The 17,873-nt window shown below is 56.2% G+C and overlaps 10 protein-coding genes across 10 annotated transcripts; 7 read left to right on the top strand and 3 right to left on the bottom strand.

Annotated features, from left to right (window-relative positions):
* Positions 1 to 155: 155 nt before the first annotated feature.
* On the bottom strand, positions 156 to 1,237 carry DL89DRAFT_264896 (ChaC-like protein). Its single transcript, XM_040886426.1, has one exon. It carries the CDS (start codon positions 923 to 925, stop codon positions 230 to 232), a length of 696 nt encoding a protein of 231 aa, XP_040746032.1. The 5' UTR covers positions 926 to 1,237; the 3' UTR covers positions 156 to 229.
* DL89DRAFT_290543 (uncharacterized protein) lies at positions 1,118 to 2,550 on the bottom strand (the record flags this gene model as incomplete). The annotated part of the gene is made up of 2 exons (XM_040890090.1): positions 1,118 to 2,162; positions 2,219 to 2,550. The coding sequence occupies 2 exons, from the start codon at positions 2,548 to 2,550 to the stop codon at positions 1,118 to 1,120; spliced, it is 1,377 nt and encodes a 458-aa protein (XP_040746031.1).
* A 258-nt stretch (positions 2,551 to 2,808) lies between these two features.
* On the bottom strand, positions 2,809 to 4,028 carry DL89DRAFT_281416 (uncharacterized protein; the record flags this gene model as incomplete). Its single annotated transcript, XM_040889643.1, has 1 exon — positions 2,809 to 4,028. The coding sequence occupies one exon, from the start codon at positions 4,026 to 4,028 to the stop codon at positions 2,832 to 2,834; it is 1,197 nt and encodes a 398-aa protein (XP_040746030.1). The 3' UTR covers positions 2,809 to 2,831.
* A 1,827-nt stretch (positions 4,029 to 5,855) lies between these two features.
* DL89DRAFT_273949 (NAD(P)-binding protein) lies at positions 5,856 to 6,625 on the top strand (the record flags this gene model as incomplete). Its single annotated transcript, XM_040889124.1, has 2 exons — positions 5,856 to 6,477; positions 6,519 to 6,625. 2 exons carry the CDS (start codon positions 5,856 to 5,858, stop codon positions 6,623 to 6,625), a joined length of 729 nt encoding a protein of 242 aa, XP_040746029.1.
* Positions 6,626 to 7,048: 423 nt separating this feature from the next.
* Positions 7,049 to 7,681, top strand: DL89DRAFT_264894 (uncharacterized protein). Its single transcript, XM_040886425.1, has one exon. The coding sequence runs from the start codon at positions 7,077 to 7,079 to the stop codon at positions 7,539 to 7,541; it is 465 nt and encodes a 154-aa protein (XP_040746028.1). The 5' UTR covers positions 7,049 to 7,076; the 3' UTR covers positions 7,542 to 7,681.
* A 750-nt stretch (positions 7,682 to 8,431) lies between these two features.
* Positions 8,432 to 9,466, top strand: DL89DRAFT_81444 (ApbA-domain-containing protein). The gene has a single exon (XM_040892104.1). It carries the CDS (start codon positions 8,546 to 8,548, stop codon positions 9,380 to 9,382), a length of 837 nt encoding a protein of 278 aa, XP_040746027.1. The 5' UTR covers positions 8,432 to 8,545; the 3' UTR covers positions 9,383 to 9,466.
* Positions 9,467 to 9,780: 314 nt separating this feature from the next.
* On the top strand, positions 9,781 to 10,888 carry DL89DRAFT_264892 (6-phosphogluconate dehydrogenase C-terminal domain-like protein). The gene is given in 3 exon segments (XM_040886424.1): positions 9,781 to 9,848; positions 9,868 to 9,922; positions 9,942 to 10,888. The coding sequence occupies 3 exon segments, from the start codon at positions 9,841 to 9,843 to the stop codon at positions 10,845 to 10,847; spliced, it is 969 nt and encodes a 322-aa protein (XP_040746026.1). The 5' UTR covers positions 9,781 to 9,840; the 3' UTR covers positions 10,848 to 10,888.
* A 290-nt stretch (positions 10,889 to 11,178) lies between these two features.
* DL89DRAFT_254876 (uncharacterized protein) lies at positions 11,179 to 12,134 on the top strand (the record flags this gene model as incomplete). The annotated part of the gene is made up of 3 exons (XM_040885304.1): positions 11,179 to 11,370; positions 11,465 to 11,688; positions 11,798 to 12,134. 3 exons carry the CDS (start codon positions 11,179 to 11,181, stop codon positions 12,132 to 12,134), a joined length of 753 nt encoding a protein of 250 aa, XP_040746025.1.
* Positions 12,082 to 14,383, top strand: DL89DRAFT_81367 (DUF1900-domain-containing protein). Its single transcript, XM_040892103.1, has 2 exons — positions 12,082 to 12,331; positions 12,419 to 14,383. Exon 2 carries the CDS (start codon positions 12,438 to 12,440, stop codon positions 14,247 to 14,249), a length of 1,812 nt encoding a protein of 603 aa, XP_040746024.1. The 5' UTR covers positions 12,082 to 12,331; positions 12,419 to 12,437; the 3' UTR covers positions 14,250 to 14,383.
* Positions 14,384 to 14,743: 360 nt separating this feature from the next.
* DL89DRAFT_254874 (uncharacterized protein) lies at positions 14,744 to 17,815 on the top strand (the record flags this gene model as incomplete). The annotated part of the gene is made up of 7 exons (XM_040885303.1): positions 14,744 to 14,904; positions 14,945 to 15,221; positions 15,272 to 15,561; positions 15,594 to 15,808; positions 15,888 to 16,307; positions 16,472 to 17,127; positions 17,270 to 17,815. The coding sequence occupies 7 exons, from the start codon at positions 14,744 to 14,746 to the stop codon at positions 17,813 to 17,815; spliced, it is 2,565 nt and encodes an 854-aa protein (XP_040746023.1).
* Positions 17,816 to 17,873: the final 58 nt, after the last annotated feature.

The following is a 17,873-nucleotide window of genomic DNA, read 5'->3' as shown; positions in this document are numbered from 1 at the left end:
AGCAGCCGCAGCAGCAGCAGCAGTTCAATCCGTTTGCGCAGCAGCAGTCACAGGCCAGCCAGAATAACATGTTTGGTCTCTAGCAAACTCGGGTTGCTTTATGATCCCAAGGCTACTTCTGTGCCAGCTCGCTGCAGCCAGCCCTCTTTCAGTTTTTTTACCCTTCCGTTTTTTACTCTATCCTTTTTGAAATTCTACTACCAATTGTTTTCTACAGCCAGCAATCTTCCTATGAAGCCGCTGCCAGCTCCTTGACCCGCTCCTCCAGCTCCCTCAGATATGGATCCAGTGCATCATCCCTGCGCTCACGCAGTGCATTGCACAGCCTGAACAGATACTCTCTGTTGGTGCCTGACGGGCCCTCAGCTTTGGCAATAATCGCGGCCGTCTCCTCCATCGACGATGCACCGGCAAACGATGGGTTATCGCTGACGCCAACATACACCATGACATTGCCCAGCACCGGTGGCATGCCCTCCTCCTCAAACACATCGACAAAATCGATGGTGTATCCGTCCTTCTCCCGGTAATCTAGGTGCTTCTTGACCTCGGCCTCCTTGCCGCTCTGCACCTTGTACGCGACGCCCCAGCACACGGAGCTGTGCGGGTCCACCGACTGCCTGAACATCCGGTTCCACTCGGCCACGGGAATTAGCGTGCAGACACGGCCAGGGTTCTCCTCGGTGCCGCGGTGGTCGTGCGAGTCCTGCAGGAACGCGCGCTTGCGGCCGCGGATGAACCCAAAGACGCTGGCCTCTACCGGAAAGTCGACCTTGTGGATGATGGAGCCGTAGCCAAACACCCACAGCGGCTTGTTGTTCTCCCAGGGCGTGCCCAGCGCCATCGTGGGCTTGGAAGTGGTAATGGCAGCCACGGCAGCGACCGCGTCTCCGGTCAGCTGCTTGGCGACGAGTGGAACTGTCATTATGCTAATTTGTCAGGCAATTTAATGTTGTGAAAAGGAAAAGAGAGTTTGTGAGAGAGTGAAAGAGCAAAAAAGTCTGAACCCGCGGAAGGGGTTTCCGATACTAGCTCAGTCTGACTAATATCCAAAACTACCCTCAATGTCGTCATTCCGCTTCCGGATTGCATGCCTTTTCCGGAATCGCAAAGCAGGTCAGAATTCGCTGACAACAGAGCACATCCGGCACCACTCTTTGTCGCTGCGCAGTGCCTCCATCGCCGGCTTCTCCAGCGTGACATACAAATGCAGCGAGTCATACGCCATTGGCATCGCCGCATACCGTGCCGTCATGGCTGGCGGGCCCGGAAACACAATGATGTAGTTGGGGCGTGGGTTGAACGACCTAGCCATGACCGGTCTGCCAGCCCCGAAATCCACATCATAGATTGGAATCCTGTTCATGCACGAGACACCGACGGCAGTGCGATTCGTGTTCAGTGCCGTGAACCAGAAATGGCGCCATGGCTCGCCAACAGTCTTGGCAAGGCAGGCGTATGACGAGTTCATCCAGTCCATGGCCTCCTGGCAGTACGTCTTGTCGTACTTGTTCACGCACTGGCGGATAGTGCGCGTGATCTCGGGCAGCTGTGCGGGCTCGTATATGGCCGCCAGCGGCACGCTGCATTCGGCCAGAATGAGCGGCGACCCGAGTCCGCCGGTCGGCAGGCCCAGGGGGTGGCGCATATCCAGAGACTGGAAGAATGTCCAGTCCTGGGCTTCATATACCTGGGCGTCGGTGTTGGCGCGCGCCACACACTGGCACACGAATGCGGCGACGGCATTATTGCTCGACACCCACTCGTCGTTGTCCAGCACGCCGCTCTGCTCGGTCTGCTTCTTCAACCTCTGGACATTGGCCAGGCTAATGCTGAACACGCACGCCTGCAGCTCGCTGACGCTCTTGGTGTTGGCTAACATGAGCTGCTGCGGCGTCCGCGTTGCGTCCACCGAAATCTCCTGCGGGCCGCACTCCGGGTCCCTGTCCGTGTGGGCCACCAGGGAGACTGCATACGGCTCGAGCTCGGCCGGCCTGGCCACCGTGGTGTGCGTGCCGATGGCGCGGCAGCATTTCGCCCAGTGCGCCAGGAAGTGGAACATGGCGCTGCCATCAAAGGCCACGTGGTTGGTCATTGAGAACATGGCAATGCCGCCGTCGGACATGTACGTTACCTTCGCCATCAGCATGGGGGTGTCCATGCTGCGCTTGATGGTGCCGTCGGGATTGGCATGTCCAGCTTGTGCGTTTGCGCAAACGCATATGCAAAGTTGTTGCTGCGCACCTCGCGGAATGTCAGCCGGGAGTGTGCAAACTCCAGCGTCGGCAGGTTCGGGTTCGTCGGAGAGTAGTCGAGGGTTACCGAAAGGTCCGGCTGTACAACGAACCGCGAGAACAGCAGCGGGCAGGTTTGCAGGGCAACTTTGAGCGACTGGCGGAGACGTGGCTCGTTCATGGTCGATATCAGCGAGGACGGCTCAAAGTAGTGAATGCAGGGCTTGTAGAACTGGAACATAAACTGCGTGTCGCCGGTGATACGCTGGCTGATAGCCTCCTTGGGCAGCATGTCGCCCATGTCGAGCCTGGCCATCTTTACTACTGACGAGGTTTGGCTCAAAAACTACAAAGATATGAAAGCGGGTGTAGAGAAGCAGGGCTGAAAGAGCGGAGGCAAGGACAAGCTCCCTTCCTCTATTCACAGGGCCTGTGGCCATAGGCGGGGCTTGTGTAACCAAGTCCTAGCGACAAGCAAACAGCGCTTGTTTTCTCCGACATCAGTTGGACACACAATCGCCACCATACATCCACCTACATCCGCGCCTCATCGACGAACAAACACCGCAACCCTCCAAATCATTCAATTATTATTAATTACTTCGAAACACCGCTCGTCAGCCTAGTCCATGGCCGCGGGACAAGCCTGGTCGACACGTAGATGTACCCTGGTCCAGTGACCCGATACAGGTCCGGCACGCCTGCCACGGTCTTGACGGTCTTGGCTGCTGCCCAGGTGCTAACCCTGACTGCGTCTGCTGATACATATACTGCGCTCTTGAACCCGCCCTTGACTGCCTGCCATGCCGGCTGCAGGAACTGCAGCGACAGGATCTTTGCCGCCCACTCATTCTTGCCCTGGGTCGTTAGCCGCATCTTCTGTGTGGTGTCTGCCGGTGACTTGCTCAGCGGCGCGACCTTGTTGTCCACCGACGGGCTGTTGCCCATCAGCGGCGCAACCCGCGGCGTCTCTGCCTCGACTATCGGCTTGGTGGTCTCTGCAGCAGGTCTGGCAGTCTCACTCACTGCGACTTCTGCAGCCTTGAGCGACTTTGGCCGGCCCGACTGTGGCTCAATGCTCAGCGATGACGTCCACGCCACGACATACCGCGGATCAACCATGAACTCCTCACCCTCTTTCAATACTAGCCGATGCATACCGCCGAACGTATTGATAACTGCTGTGCCGCGCCCGCCGACCCGGTCAAACGCCAGTGCGTTGAATCCAGCGCCCAGCCCGCTCCACGTCGACACATTCAGAAATTTTGTCTGCGCCAGCAGGCATCCGCTGCGCACAAAGTAGTCCACTGACCCATCAAGCTCGATCACCGACACATCGCCGGTGAGCTTGGGTGCCACCAGCACGTCCGCCGGGGTCTCCTCGGTCGAGATTTCCTGCACAAACGCCCGGCGGCCCAACAGCGGCCTCAATGCTGCCACTGCCACAGCGCCCTTTGTGGTGGCCCGCGACGTGACGTGCGGTGACTGGCCAAGCGTCTGCCCGACCTGTGCGTAGAACTGCGAGTATGCAGGCATCTTGGCGAGGACCAAGGAACCGTAGCCAGAATCAACCACCTCGAAGCGCGGGTCGACAGGCGCCGGCTGCTGCTTGCTCTGGAAAATGTTGCTCAGGTTGCGCGATACCTTGGTGACGCGCGAACTGTCCTCGTCTGGCGTGACTGGGACTGCAGGGGACTGCGATTTGTTGCGCTCATTCAGAAGCACGCTGACCGTACGCCGAGCCACTAGCGGACTGCGCAGTGTTATTGCTGCCGGTTTCAGCACCCGATTCATACTGTGTAATTGAAGAAAATGTGTTTGTCAAAACCCTGCAACGGAGAGTAGAGAGGCGAAAGGCGACAGGCTTATCTGGCGGGCGCTCAAAGTGCCATGCTGGCGACTGAAAAAACGCATGACAAAAATGCTCATAAATGTTAATCACTTGATAAATCTCTGATGATTCTCGCTTGGCTGAGGAGTGCCTGTGCGGAACGAGCACATTACAAAACTCCTGAGGCACTCTTCTTAGCGAGACAAATACTGAGATACCCCATTCCAGCATTGATGATAAGGAAACCATAGGTAGTCCAGTTTATTGGGATCTATGATTCTGCAATTGCAGAAGCGCTGCTGTATTTGTTTAAATGAGACTAGTCTAGTTGCATATATGCCCTGGTATGCGTACTTCACTTGTATGTATGGTATAATGAGTACAGATAAAGCATGCTACTCGCAATTGCAACCACACTGCAGCCGCAAAAGCTATTGCATTATTTAATTCGTGCTGCCTTGATTGCGATGAGTAATGAATAGCCATAAAGATATCTATATGATCTGCTAATTGCCCGCAATCCTATGTATCTCTAGGTAAGACATTAAAGTGCTGCTTGTAAACGGGAATTCAGGACGACGTATGGTATGCTGAAGTGAGTACATGGCACAAATGAGGGCTTCGAGTCTGCGTTACGTACTCTCAATAACTTGCATTGGTACCAAATGACAATGTCTTCTTCTATCTTTCCAATATATTTTAAAGAACCTACCAGTGTGTTTCGTTAGCAAGGTGAAACATATAGCCACTGCAACTGCTGCCGTCACATATATTCAACTACCAATTTTGTATCTCTTGTATATCGGGGTTAAGTCGCTTTTTCTATTCATTTGTATATGTATGATGTGTCGACAAGAAGAACCATCTGATAGTATAACAGTAATGGAGGTGACTATTCTAGCTCATTCAATGTATCTAAGAAGCAGACATGTGGTTCCAAATCCTCATGATTTCAGGAACCCATGGATCAAAACCTCTCGGGCACAATGGCCACCCATACTACTCCAGTCGACTAACATCACTACTTGGACAGGCACCCGTCCTCTTCACCTGGCGGTTCCTCCTTTCTTCTTTCATATAACATGTTTCATGCATCCAATATATGTGGTTGAAAAGTGCCTAGAGAGAAAACGCGCTCCAGACAGTTGCAGGGGGTTATCTATCCAAGTGTATCGTAGCTGAGACACAACATTACCCAAGGGTCAGCAGCGATATTACGTAATTCAGTTTGTCTTAGTAAGCAAATCAAGGCTTACATGTGCTCGGAAGAAGTAAGGAAACAGCGAGCATACATCAGCTGGGCTGACAAAATCGATTTAGGCCAGTGATGTCTGATCATTGATTTTTGAGCTGTAGTTCACACACACGCGTCTGCAGTCTACTGCATATCTATTTTTGCTTTAGCCCTCAGATTCAAGTAGGCGTGCCCTTGAAATGCCGGATAGAAGGTGCGGAAATTGTTTTCCCTGAGGTTCCCAGCAATTGATGACAAAATGCATGTACATCAGTGCCAAAGACAGAAAGGGCGGAACAGCCAGAGACGCCATTATTATAAGCATTGGTGCATTGTCAAAATTTCCGCATCATAGGAGGTGTGCGAATATCCACCAACAACGAATCCCGCACTGCATGCGCCATCTACATTCACAATAGTACTGACCAAATTGTTTGTTTATCTGCAGGCAGCTTATGACAACGAATGGCTTAAAAGGGCATGGTGTGCCCGGCAGTATCCAAACCGTCAGCTCTCCTCTTTAGTATCCACCTAATAACAATAGAAACTCGCAACCATGGCTACTACCTCAAGCAACAGCATCGCTATCGTCACTGGTGCTTCACGCGGAATTGGGAAGGCTATCACACTCCATCTGTTATCCAAGAACGTCTCCGTTGTCGGCCTTGCCCGCAGTGCCAGTGCTCTTGAAATTGTGTCAGAGGAGGCAGGCAAGCTTCAGACATCAGCAAAGCTCATTCCTGTGGCTGGTGATGTCACCGATGAATCTGTGCAGCAGCAGGCTGTTGACCTTGCTACCCAAAATGGCACCCTGATTGCACTGGTAAACAACGCAGCTATCACTGAGCCGTTTGCGCTTATTGCCGATGCTGCTGTGGACGACTGGAAGAAGCAATTCGATGTCAATCTTTTTGCACCCCTGAGCCTGATCAAAAAGTCTCTGCCGCAGCTGCGCCAGTCAAGGGGCAAGGTCATCAACCTGACGTCCGCAATCTTCAAGACTCCTACTAAGAACCAGGCTGGCTATAGCGGTTCCAAGGCAGCTATCAGCTACATGACCCAAACCTTGGCACTGGAGGAGCCCGACATCACTGCCATTGCAGTCCACCCAGGTATTGTCGACACCGACATGGTGGCGACCTTCTACACCAACGCAAGGGACGCTGAACCTGAGCGTGGTGAATTCATTGACTATCTTTTTCTACTAGGATCACGCCAGAAATTTCCGGGCGTATTATTGGGAACCTTGCCCTCTTTGCTGAACATGAGCTAACTGGAGCCTATGTTGAGTATGACGAGCCCAAGCTTTCCAAGTATGCTGAATAAATATCTCATGGCTGTCGTGGCGTAGACACCATTTTCTGCAAATTGACAGATATGTATTAGTGTTTCGCAGGTGTAGCATATAGCAAGGGTCTAGATAGTGCCATGGGATATATTCCTCTTGTGTGACCCACGTCTTCGATGGCTGGTTCATGTGCACTGATATCCAGCAATGTTCAGACAAACCGCTGGGACCATTGCACGTGATAAAGCATTGCTGGTGTGGCCAATTGCTGGCGCGCAGCTCTTGATTTAGATACAGGCGGTAAATTTTTCCCGCCTCAGCGAGGTGATTACTGCAAAAAAAAAAGTCCATTACTAAGCTGGGTGCGTCTATTTAATCGTAGCAGCGGGATCGAGCTTGTCGACAGAATCCTGGCGACCTTCTTTATCCTCGCTTCAGTTAATTTGCAGTCAATTCGAATCTTCAGTGATACCCCCATTGTAAAATAAAATGTCGACGAGCTTGGACAACACCACAACCACGCTGGACAGCGTTGATCTGGGTGCCCGCGAGGAGCCGCAGCATCAGCAGGAGCAGCAGCAGGAGCAAGAGCAGGAGCAGGCCAAGGAGGAGAAGGAGTCTAAGCAGCAGGACGACTCGCCTTCGCAGGCGTTCGATCCAGAGACCGGCGAGATCAACTGGGACTGCCCGTGTCTCGGCGGCATGGCGCACGGAACATGCGGTGAGGAGTTCAAGTCGGCGTTCTCGTGCTTTGTGTACTCGGAGGAGGAGCCCAAGGGTATGGACTGCATTGACAAGTTCAAGGCCATGCAGGATTGCTTCCGCGCCCACCCCGAGGAGTACGGCGATGAGCTGTTGGACGACGATGAGGATGAGCAGGAGCCCAAGGAGGAGCTGGAAAACGATACTGATGTCGAAGACAACAGCGATGATGAGGAGGCGACCAAGGCGTGAGGCAGTATATATTTGTAACACGGCTACCTCTCTCGCAGCGAACATCCCTTTCATCCTTTTCTTTTAAAATAGACTACATCCACATGCCGACAGTGTGTGGCTGCACGCGTTAGTTCGCGATCTGGTCGAGCGAGATGAGGTAGTAGTTGCGCAGATCGTGCCAGAGAAATTACATATCTAAAAGCTTATTCTCGCACCAGATTTAAGACTTTCCGGTCCTGAGGTGTCCGACCGGCTGGCAGCACGTTTGTTTGGCTGAAGGGAATCACACCCTAGGTCTTGAGACGGAGATGCGTGACCCGCTCTGCAGGCACACAGTGAGTTGTATCTGGGTCTAAATGACTCTGATCGCAGCTATTTTGGCACTGGCAGAGGGCATCTGGAGTGGCATATACAGCCATAGGACCTGCTCTCAGAGCGTATCTCTTTATGCACACGAATCTGCTAAGTATCTGCCTTCGTTGACCTCCTCCCCTCGCACAACAGAGCAGTCTACACTAACGTCACTTTCTAGCTTTTCTTCTGTAGGTTCAAGACCCTACCAAAGAGGCAGCCACATCCGGCGGAAGCCAGTAGCTTGCGAGAAACAGGTATGGCTACGCCATAGCCTTACGCTATAACCTCTGTTGCCTGGGCGGGGGTTGGCTTCTCTCCCGACTGCGCGATGGGCTCCGCTGGTGGACTCGGTGGTCAAATGGCCGGCCATGCCTTTAGATCCCAAATTGGGGAATTGCTTAGAAAACTGGAAGAGCAATCCTGATTCGAGGGGCGGCATTCTCAACAAAAACGGCGACACCTTTGCGATGCGCAAGGTGTGGGAAAACAGCTGCAACGCCGTTTGGCCTGGTGGGCAATCGCGCCGTCTCCAATCTTGGGCAATCTGTGCGCCATCCTGTTCTTGTGGAGTATAAGAATAGTGGCGATTCGCTCGGCTTGTTGCGGCGGCTCCTCAAGCTTGGTTTCCTCCTCTCAATTCGCATTATCTGCTTTTTTCACTCTTTGCGATGTCTGCTCCCGATTCTCCTACCAAAGTCCTGCTAGTCGGCGCCGGTGCGCTGGGCAGCGTCTACGCTTGGCGCCTGGACGTCAGCAGCAAGATCCAGGTCACGACTGTGTGCCGGTCAAACTACGAGACCGTCAAGGAAAACGGCTTCCACATCATCTCGCATGCATTTGGTGACGAGGTCTACCGCCCGCACAAGGTTGTGCGCACTATCGACGAGGCTGTTGCCGACGGAGACGTTTACGACTTTGTCATTGTGTGCACCAAGGCGCTGCCGAACCTAGGCGATACCTCGTCCATCATTGCACCGGCGGTTCGGGACCCGCGCACGATCATCATGCTGATTCAGAACGGCATTGGGATTGAGGATCCGTATGCTGCGCGGTACCCAAACAACCCCATCGTCAGCACCATCGCCTATATCGATGCCAGCCAGCCCACCGATGGCACGATCGATCATGGCAACTTTGCTGTGCTGGACATGGGTCTGTTCAGCCCCACGACAGCCAATTACGACGTGGATTCGGCAATGGCTCGTGTCAAGGACCTGTGCCAGGTGTGGGGCGACCACGGGGTCGTGTACAAGTTCTCGGAGGATATCCAGAAAGCGCGCTGGGCGAAGCTGGTCTGGAACGCATCGTTCAACACGGCCTCAGTGGTCTCGGGTGGCAACGATACACAGCAGATGTTGGCGAATCCTGAATGCAAGGCACTGATCCGTAGTATGATGGTCGAGGTGTACAAGGCTGGCGAGGCAGTGACGGGGGCAAGCTGCCTGCGCTCAATGGTCGGTCTGGTCCTGATCAGGTCATCGAGGACACAGAGACACGTGCTGTGACCGTCATCCCGTCGATGCTAATGGATTTCCGCGGGAAGCGGCCGATGGAGCACGCGGTGATCCTGCGTAATCCGATCGAGCTGGCCAAGAAGCACGGCATCGAGGTTCCGCACCTTGAGACCGTGTACGCTCTGCTGACCATGGTCGAGAAGGGGTATCTGCAATGACTCACAACAAGGTTAAAATAAACCCAGATCGCCAATATGTTCTCACGATATGACAGAGGCGCGTGCTAGCCCAGGTCCGCTGCTGGAAATTGGCAGATGGCCTGTATAGATCATGCTGCACTGCGCGTGCCTCTCCACAAAAAACGGAAAATCGTTTCTCCCAAGCTGGAAATAATGTGAGTAATATAAATGTCCAGTTGCTGCTGCCACTCTGCACATGACTTTCTCGTTCTCATTCTCGTTCTCCTACGCACGCGCCATTCATACTACCTCGTGTTCCTGTGGCAATCGATGACTACGTCCGATTCTCTCATCAAGGTCCCTGCTGGTCGGTGCGGGCGCGCTTGGAAGCGTCTATGCCTGGCGTCTGGATGTCAGCGGCAAGGCGGCAGGTTACAGTCGTGTGTAGGTCCAATTACGAGGACGTCAAGAGGGATGGATTCTGTATAAACTCTCAGATATTTGGCAATAGCGTCTATCACCCCCACAGGGTTGTGCGCACTGTCAATGAGGCTGTCGCTGACGGACAGGTCTACGATTTTGTGATTGTGTGCACCAAGGCGCTGCCGAATCGGGGCGATACATCGCATATCATTGCCCCGGCAGTTCAGGACCCACATACAGCCGTTATGCTGATCCAGAATGGCATCGGTATTGAGGACCCGTATGCTGTGCGGTATCCAAACAACCCCATTATCAGTACTATCTCGTATATTGATGCCAATCAGCCAAGCAGCGGTACCGTCAGACATGGGACCCTCACGCTTCTGGACATGGGCTTGTTCAACCCGACGGCTGCCAACTACGACGTCAAGTCGGTCCAATCTCGTGTCAAGGAAATCTGCCAGGCGTGGACCACCAGTGGCGTGGAAACCAGAATATCCGACAACATCCAGGTATCGCGCTGGTCCAAGCTTGTTTGGAATGCCTCGTTCAACACTGTCTCGGTGGTCTCTGGTGGCAACGACACCAGGCAGATGCTGGGTAGTCCGGAGTGCACAGAGCTGATCCGCAAGATGATGGTTGAGGTGTTCAAGGCAGGGAAGGCAGTGACTGGAAGTGAGCTGACCTCGCTTAATAACCAGACAACGCCCGAGGGTGTCATTGAAGTCACAGATAGGCTCCCAACATCAACTATTCCGTCGATGTTGATGGACTTCCGCGCCAAAAGACCACTTGAGTATGCGGTTATTCTGCGCAATCCGATAGAGCTGGCAAAAAAGCATGGCGTCGAGGTGCCTCATCTCGAGACTGTCTACGCGCTGCTGCCCATGATTGAGAAAGGTTATCTGAAGTGATCTCTAATCGTGTGCAATAAATGATGGTGCCTATATAGCAGATGGGCTTGGCGCATAAAAGCATGATGGCAAGCGGCTGGGAATGTTCTCGTGGGTGGATTTCTGTGGCAAAAAGCGGACAATCGCTTCTCTCACGGAGCCCAGGCCACTCCGTGGAAATAAGATGCTCTGCCAGAGAAGGGTCCTGCTGTCGCTGCTCGCTTGCTCTTCTGCATCTTCCATCCACCCACTACACTTTTTTCACACCTGAAGCTCACTTTCTAAGCAATGGCTGCTGTCAATTCCCCTATCAAAGTCCTGCTGGTTGGCACTGGCGCACTTGGAAGTATCTATGCCTGGCGCCTGGATGTCAGTGGCAAAGCGCATGTCACGACTGTGTGCCGGTCGAACTTACGAAGCTGTCAAGAAGGACGGGTTCCACATCAACTCGCTGGCATTTGGCGATGAGGTGTACCGCCCGCATAATGTTGTGCGCACTGTCGCTGAGGCTGTTGCCGACGGGGAAATCTATGACTTTGTCATTGTGTGTACCAAGGCCGTTGCCGAACCTGGTGGATAGCTCTGACATCATTGCACCGGCGGTTCGGGACCCGCGCACGATCATCATGCTGATTCAGAACGGCATTGGGATTGAGGATCCGTATGCTGCGCGGTACCCAAACAACCCCATCGTCAGTACTGTTGCCTATCTCGACTCAAGCCAGCCCTCCAGCGGCACCATCAACCACGGGGTGGTTACTCTGCTGGACATGGGCCTGTTCAGCCCCAAAGCAGCCAACTACGATGTCAGCTCGGTGGCTGCTCGCGTGGAGGAGCTGGGCGAGATGTGGAGAGGACAATGGTGTTCATGTTCTGATATCCGAGGATATCCAAAAGTCTCGCTGGGCGAAGCTTGTTTGGAACGCATCGTTCAACACGGTCTCTGTTGTTTCTGGTGGCAACGACACCAGGCAAATGCTCGATAGCGCCGAGTGCAAGGCGCTAATTCGCAGCCTGATGGTCGAGATTATCAAGGCGGGCGAGACGGTCACAGGCAGCAAGCTGGTTTATCTTGGCGGGTTCGAGAAGCCTGACGACATTATCAACAACACGGATATGCTGCCAAAGCCAGTGACGCCGTCGATGCTAATGGACTTCCGCGCGAAGCGGCCGATGGAGCACGCGGTGATTCTGCGCAACCCGATCGAGCTGGCCAAGAGGTACGGCGTCGAGGTGCCCCACCTCGAGACGGTTTATGCGCTGCTGACCATGGTTGAAAACAGATACTTGACGCAGTCCAAGCTGTAGCATTCACAGTTTTTTGTTCAGCCTGGCAGTCCGGGGTTAGGGTGGGAACATTGGGCGCCCAAGCTTCTAGGCGATTTGGCGGTAGTAATAATTGACCGGCTAGGCTTCAAACCTTTCGGTAAACCTCTTTTCTACTTTTGCAGGCGTCAATTAAACCACCATTTTCTTTTACTCTCACACATTTATCCCATCTCAAGGTGAGGACGGCACAGTGCGTTTGGCGGGGGCCCCGAATTGGCCGTGGCAGCAGTCATCTCGCTAACCACACCCCTTTACACTTGTAGTTATTGGTAGCGCACGGCCATGTATTCGTTTGTTCGACCTAGCAAGTACCGGCACGTGTACGGCACAGCATCGAAGCGCGAGGGGTGCTACGAAAGCCTGCGCATCTCTCTGGGCGCGTGGGACACCAACTTTGTCACGGCCAACCCCAAATATGTCGCGGCCAACTGGGATGCTGGAGGCGGCGGTGCCTTCTGCGTGGTGCCACTCTCGCAGGTGGGAAAGCTGCGCGGCGACTTCCCGCTGTTCAGCGCGCACGCGGGAGCAGTGCTTGACACGGCATTCTCGCCATTCGACGATGACATTATTGCGTCGGTAGCCGAGGACCACACGGCGATGATCTGGCGGGTGCCCGAAGACCTGCTGGAGCGCGAGGAGAACGTAACCACACCGCTGCTGAAGCTGCCAGGGCATGGGCGCAAGGTCGGACACGTGGCGTGGAACCCAGTGGCCGAGAACGTGCTGGCGGTGTCGAGCTCGGACTACACGGTGAAGATCTGGGATGTGGCCAGCGGGCAGGCCAGGCAGACGCTGCAGGGCTTTAAGGACAACATCCTTTCGATGGACTGGAGCCACGACGGAGTGTTGATTGCAGCGACGTGCCGCGACAAGAAGCTGCGCGTGTTTGATGCACGCTCGGGAGAGCTCGTGCAGGAGGGCGTGTCGCACCAGGGCGTCAAGGGGTCGCGCGTCACCTGGCTCGGCCGTGAGCCGCGCCTGGTCACCACTGGGTTTGCTCGGTCCAGCGACCGCGAGGTGTATCTGTGGGACGCGACGAATCTGGAGAAGCCGCTGCTGAAGCAGGACATTGATCTCTCGTCGGGTATGCTTATGCCGTTCTACGACGCCAGCACAAACATGCTGTATGTGGCAGGCAAGGGCGACGGAAACATCCGGTACTACGAGTACGACAGCGACAAGCTGCACTTTTTGTCAGAGTACCAGTCGCCGGAGCCACAGCGCGGACTGGGTGTGATGCCCAAGCGTGGTGTGGACGTGAAGACCTGTGAGGTGATGCGGTTCTACAAGGTCGCGTCAAACTCGTTGATCGAGCCGATCTCGTTCCGCGTGCCGCGCAAGTCAGAGGCGTTCCAGAACGACATCTACCCGCCAGCACACGCAGGCAGGGCGGCGATGACGGCCGATGAGTATTTCGCGGGCCAGACCGCCGAGCCTGTCACAGTCGATATGGAGACCATTTTCAACAATGGCCCACTGATTGCTGGCGGCAGTGCGCCACAGATTGCAACCTCGGCGGCACCGGCGCCGGCTGTGGCTGCTCCCTCGCCATTGGCCCAGTCGACACCGAGCAGGTCGCCGGCTCCGTCAGCATCGCCTGCCCCGCCGCCTGCCCCAGTGGCAGCAGCACCAGTAGCAGCGCCCGTAGCGACTTCTCGCGGCCAGCTGACCCCTGGCACCCGGTCGCCGTCGCCGGCTGTTGCAGCCTCGTCATCGGCCGAGCTCGACCGCCTGCGTGCCGAGAACGAGCAGCTGCAGAAGCAGCTCGCAGATGCGGCCAGCCAGCACTCTGCGTCGTCCAAGGCGGGCGCGGAGCAGGCATCGGCGCTCAGTGCGCAGCTAGACGAGGTCCGGGGCGAGCTCACGCAGACGCAGAGTGCCGTGGCAGCGCTGCAGAAGCGCGAAGAGGACGCTCTGGCGCGGCTGGCGCAGGCCGAGCAACTGGCCGCTGAGAGCCAGCGCGCGGCCAGCGATTTGCAGGACCGCCTCGACAAGGCAATCACTGTGGACCAGCTGACCGCGGTCGAAGAGAAGCTGCAGGCTGGCCGAGCAACAGGCCGAGAGTCTGCGCGGGGAAGTGGCCGCGGCCAATAAGCAGGCCGAGGAGATTAGGGCCAAGTGTGAGCTGGCTGAGAAGGAGCTGGCTGAGACTGTGAAGGCTGCCAGCTCGCTGGCCATGGCCGCAGAGCAGGCTGCGGAGGCATTCAACTGAATAAAACGTTTCCTTTAGTCTCGAGCAATGTGGAGGTTTGAGGGCGCGACAGGACACAGGTTGTGTCAGCTGCTTGCGGACCCCTCATGGCGAAAAAGAAAGCAGCCATTTTACTCCCCCCAATGACTATTAAAAGCTGATCATCACGCATGGGCGTGCATCGCTCCTACTTTTCAACCTCGCGGAAACGGGATGGGAAAATCGTCAGGCTGGCACTTTTTTTTTCTGAAGGGGTCGTTAGATTTTCGTTCTTGGCCTCCCTGTTTTCCTCCTCTCCTCTATTTTTCCTGCGTGCAAAGCACATTATATCTTTCCTCTTTCCTCCTGCCTCCTATCTGTCTCATACCGCTATTATCTCTATACACACGCTTTTTAAATGGCTGGAGCAACGCAAAAACCCAAGCGGACGACAAAAGCGCCTACAGCCATCAAGCAGGCGTCAACGCTAGCCCTAGGTGGAAATTCAATTGACGATACATTTATTGCCAAGGGCGGCGATGAGTCTGGACTGGCAATGAGCGACGCCGATTTGCAAGAGTACTCGCAGCAGCTCAGCGACGTGCTCAGTGGGCCTTAGTGCAGGGGCTGGTGGGTTCACTTTTGATTCGCCTGTGGGTGGCGGCGGTTCGTCGCCGGCATGGTCCATGAGCTCAGGCAGCAACCACGGTTCCTTCAGTGCGGCGGATCCGCTGGCGACATCAAGCACAGGCTGGGGGCCCCAGGAGCCAATGTTTCCGAGCACAGTGGATAATTCAGTGGCGGGCACAACTACCGCCGCAGATGCAATGCTTGACGGGTGGCTGCAGCAGTTTGTCAACACGGAGGCCATGGATGGCAATAGCAAGTCGCGCGCGGTGAGTGTTGATGCCATTATGCCGTCGCTCTCAAGTGCAGCGTTTGGTAGCAGCCCACTGGTGATGATGCCAGTGCAGAATGGCGGATCGCCACTGCCGCTGTCGCTGGTTCCGGCGGCCAGTGCGGCCACAAACCCGCTGTCGTTTTCACCGGCAGAGCCGAGCATGGATATCCTAGATCAGTCGACGGTTGCGGCTATTGCCAATGCGTCGCCGGACATGCTGGTGTCAATGCTGTCGTCGGCAGCAGCCCTATGTGGCGCCAGCTCCGGCAGCCCGGTGGGCGAAACGTCGGTCCCAGCTATGAGCACAATCACAAACAAGCGGCGTGGGCGCAGAGGTGCCGATTCTGGCGTCGCTGCCGTTCACTAGCCTGATAACGCCAATGGCGAATATTGCCCCACAAAAGACATTGTCTGTGTCTGAATCTCCCTCTACTATTGCCACTCCGCCGCCAGCCAAGAAGCAGCGGCGACCCACTGCGCCGCCAAAGGCAGCCGGTATTACAGAAGCAGCACAGGCAGTAAGGGGCTCCACACCGGCTACCGCCGTGGCCTCATCGGGCAGTAATGCTTCGTCGCCACGTCGTGCGTCTGAGAATGTGCGGCCGCGGCCATTGGCACCGTCCCCCGCCACGTTCAGCAGCGCCGGCTACGGTTCCTACAGCTCGCAGCGTTAGCGGCGGCAGTAACGGTAGCAACGGCAGCAACAGCAGCAGCGCTTCGCAGCGCCTCATTGCACCTCTGGCTCCCCGGCAGCAGCCGCAGGTGCAGTCAGCCAGTGGGCAGCCGCGCTCGGGCTCAAATACACCGCCTGGGCTGAGCGTGTTGGCAAAGATGGCACAGAAGCAGGCGCCCATGCAGGTGGCCGACCCCGACCATGGGCTGCGTCCGATTGCACAGGCACACGCCCCTCAGGCACGCAGGCCGTCGATTGCCCCCATGGCAGCGGCGCCAGCAAAGCAGGCAGGCGGCAGCGCCGACCCAGCCGCGCAGAAGCGGCAGGAGAGACTGATCAAGAAACCGTGCGGCGGCACTGCTGAGCCGCAAGCGCAAGCGCGAGTACTTGACCAAGCTCGAGTCCGAGGTCGAGGAGCTGCGCGAGTCTAACACGTCGCTGGTGAAGCGGCTCGAGGAAATGGAACAGCGGCTCAATGCTATGGCAGCGGAGCGCGACCAGCTCAGACGCACCACTGCTGCCACAACCACCGCCTCGCCATCGGAGCCTTCGTCCACTGCTGCTTCCACCAGCGGCGAGCAGCAAAAAGAAGAGCGCCGGGCAAGTGGCGGGCCAGCGCAGTGACAGCCAGGCCGCCGCATCGAAGCCCTCGGATGCCATGCAGGTCGACGAGGAGTTTGTCGGCGGCTCGCTGCTGAGCTCCATTGCGCCTGTGCTGCCGGCTTCACTGAAACCTGGAGCTCCTTCGGCCCAGAACTCACTGCGCCAGGCGGCGGCAGCCAAGGCGGCGGCCAATGCTGTGCCGCGGACCATCCGGCCGCGCGTGTCCCTGCCGGTCAACGCACCCAAGACCCAACAGCAGCAGCAGCAGCAGCAGCAGCAGCAAGCTGGCAGTACTGAGCTGTCGGTGCAGCCGGCAGTGGCCAAGCCGCGTGCAATGGGAGCGGTTCTGATGGCAATGCTGTTTTCGTTCTCGCTCTTCACCCTGCCGTCGCTCTACACGTCCGACAACTCGCTGACGGCAGGAGGCTCGCAGAGTGCGGGCATTTTGCCAGCGACCGAGTCCCGGCTGCTTATCTCTGGGGCGAAGCAGCGCAACGAGAGCGAGGCGTCGGGTGAGCCGCCGCTGATTGAGCGTGTGAGGCGGTCGATTTCGGCCATGACGCAGCAGGTGGATGGCGGCAGCCCCTCGGCTAACAACAGCTCTGCGAGCGAGCCGGCTGGCAGTGTAAGCGCGGATGAAATGCGCAGCAACAAGATGCGCCCGATGACGATGGAGGAGAGTGCGGGGCTGCATGCGTGGATCAAGCGTGGGCTGGCCAGCGGTGTTGCAGCAGATAGTTTTGCACGACGATATGGTGATGCACCAGCCGGCGTCGTCCTTGTCGGTTGTGTCGCAGCAGCGCCCGGCCGAGTCTGGGAAGCCGCTTGACTACGCGATGATGTTCTGCCAGAATGTCCAGCACGTGTTGTTTGCAGGCGACGCGGATCCATCGGCTATGCGCGGATTCGAGTCGCAGCAGCAGTACCGGCCTGCGTCGGCACGGGTCCTGCGCGCGACATACCCAGCAGCTACTCAGGAGGTCTCTGAGCAGGGCATTGTGCAGCACTATGGCGACCGCTCGCTGGAAGAGGACAGCAATGTGGTGGGACTGGCGGGATCTGGCAAGGAGCTGGTTCCCACTTTGGCTGCGGCGGGAGCGCAGAAGCGTCCGCGCATGTCGTTCTACTCGCCTGTGGTTGCTGGCGACGCGGTGGAGGACGACCACCACTCGGCGATCCTGCCGCCCTGGGAGGAGTACGCGAAGATGGCTGCCCCTATGGATGGCGCCAAGCAAAAGTATCTGCGTATTGATGTCGAGGTCGTGGGCAGCCGCTGGGTCACTGCGGACAAGTTTGCCAACGGTCTGTTTTGATATAGAGTGGTCTACAAGATTAGGCAGTGAATATATTGAAAACAAAACAAAACAAAAC

The sequence above is a fragment of the Linderina pennispora genome (genome assembly GCF_002104995.1).
Source record: "Linderina pennispora strain ATCC 12442 chromosome Unknown DL89scaffold_2, whole genome shotgun sequence".
NCBI lineage: Eukaryota > Fungi > Kickxellomycota > Kickxellomycetes > Kickxellales > Kickxellaceae > Linderina > Linderina pennispora.
This window is presented reverse-complemented; position numbering and strand designations above follow the sequence as displayed.

Coding starts and splice junctions, on each gene's coding strand:
- DL89DRAFT_264896 (XM_040886426.1), bottom strand. CDS start 925: ATGACAGTTCCACTCGTCGCCAAGCAGCTGACCGGAGACGCGGTCGCT.
- DL89DRAFT_264894 (XM_040886425.1), top strand. CDS start 7,077: ATGTCGACGAGCTTGGACAACACCACAACCACGCTGGACAGCGTTGAT.
- DL89DRAFT_81444 (XM_040892104.1), top strand. CDS start 8,546: ATGTCTGCTCCCGATTCTCCTACCAAAGTCCTGCTAGTCGGCGCCGGT.
- DL89DRAFT_81367 (XM_040892103.1), top strand. CDS start 12,438: ATGTATTCGTTTGTTCGACCTAGCAAGTACCGGCACGTGTACGGCACA.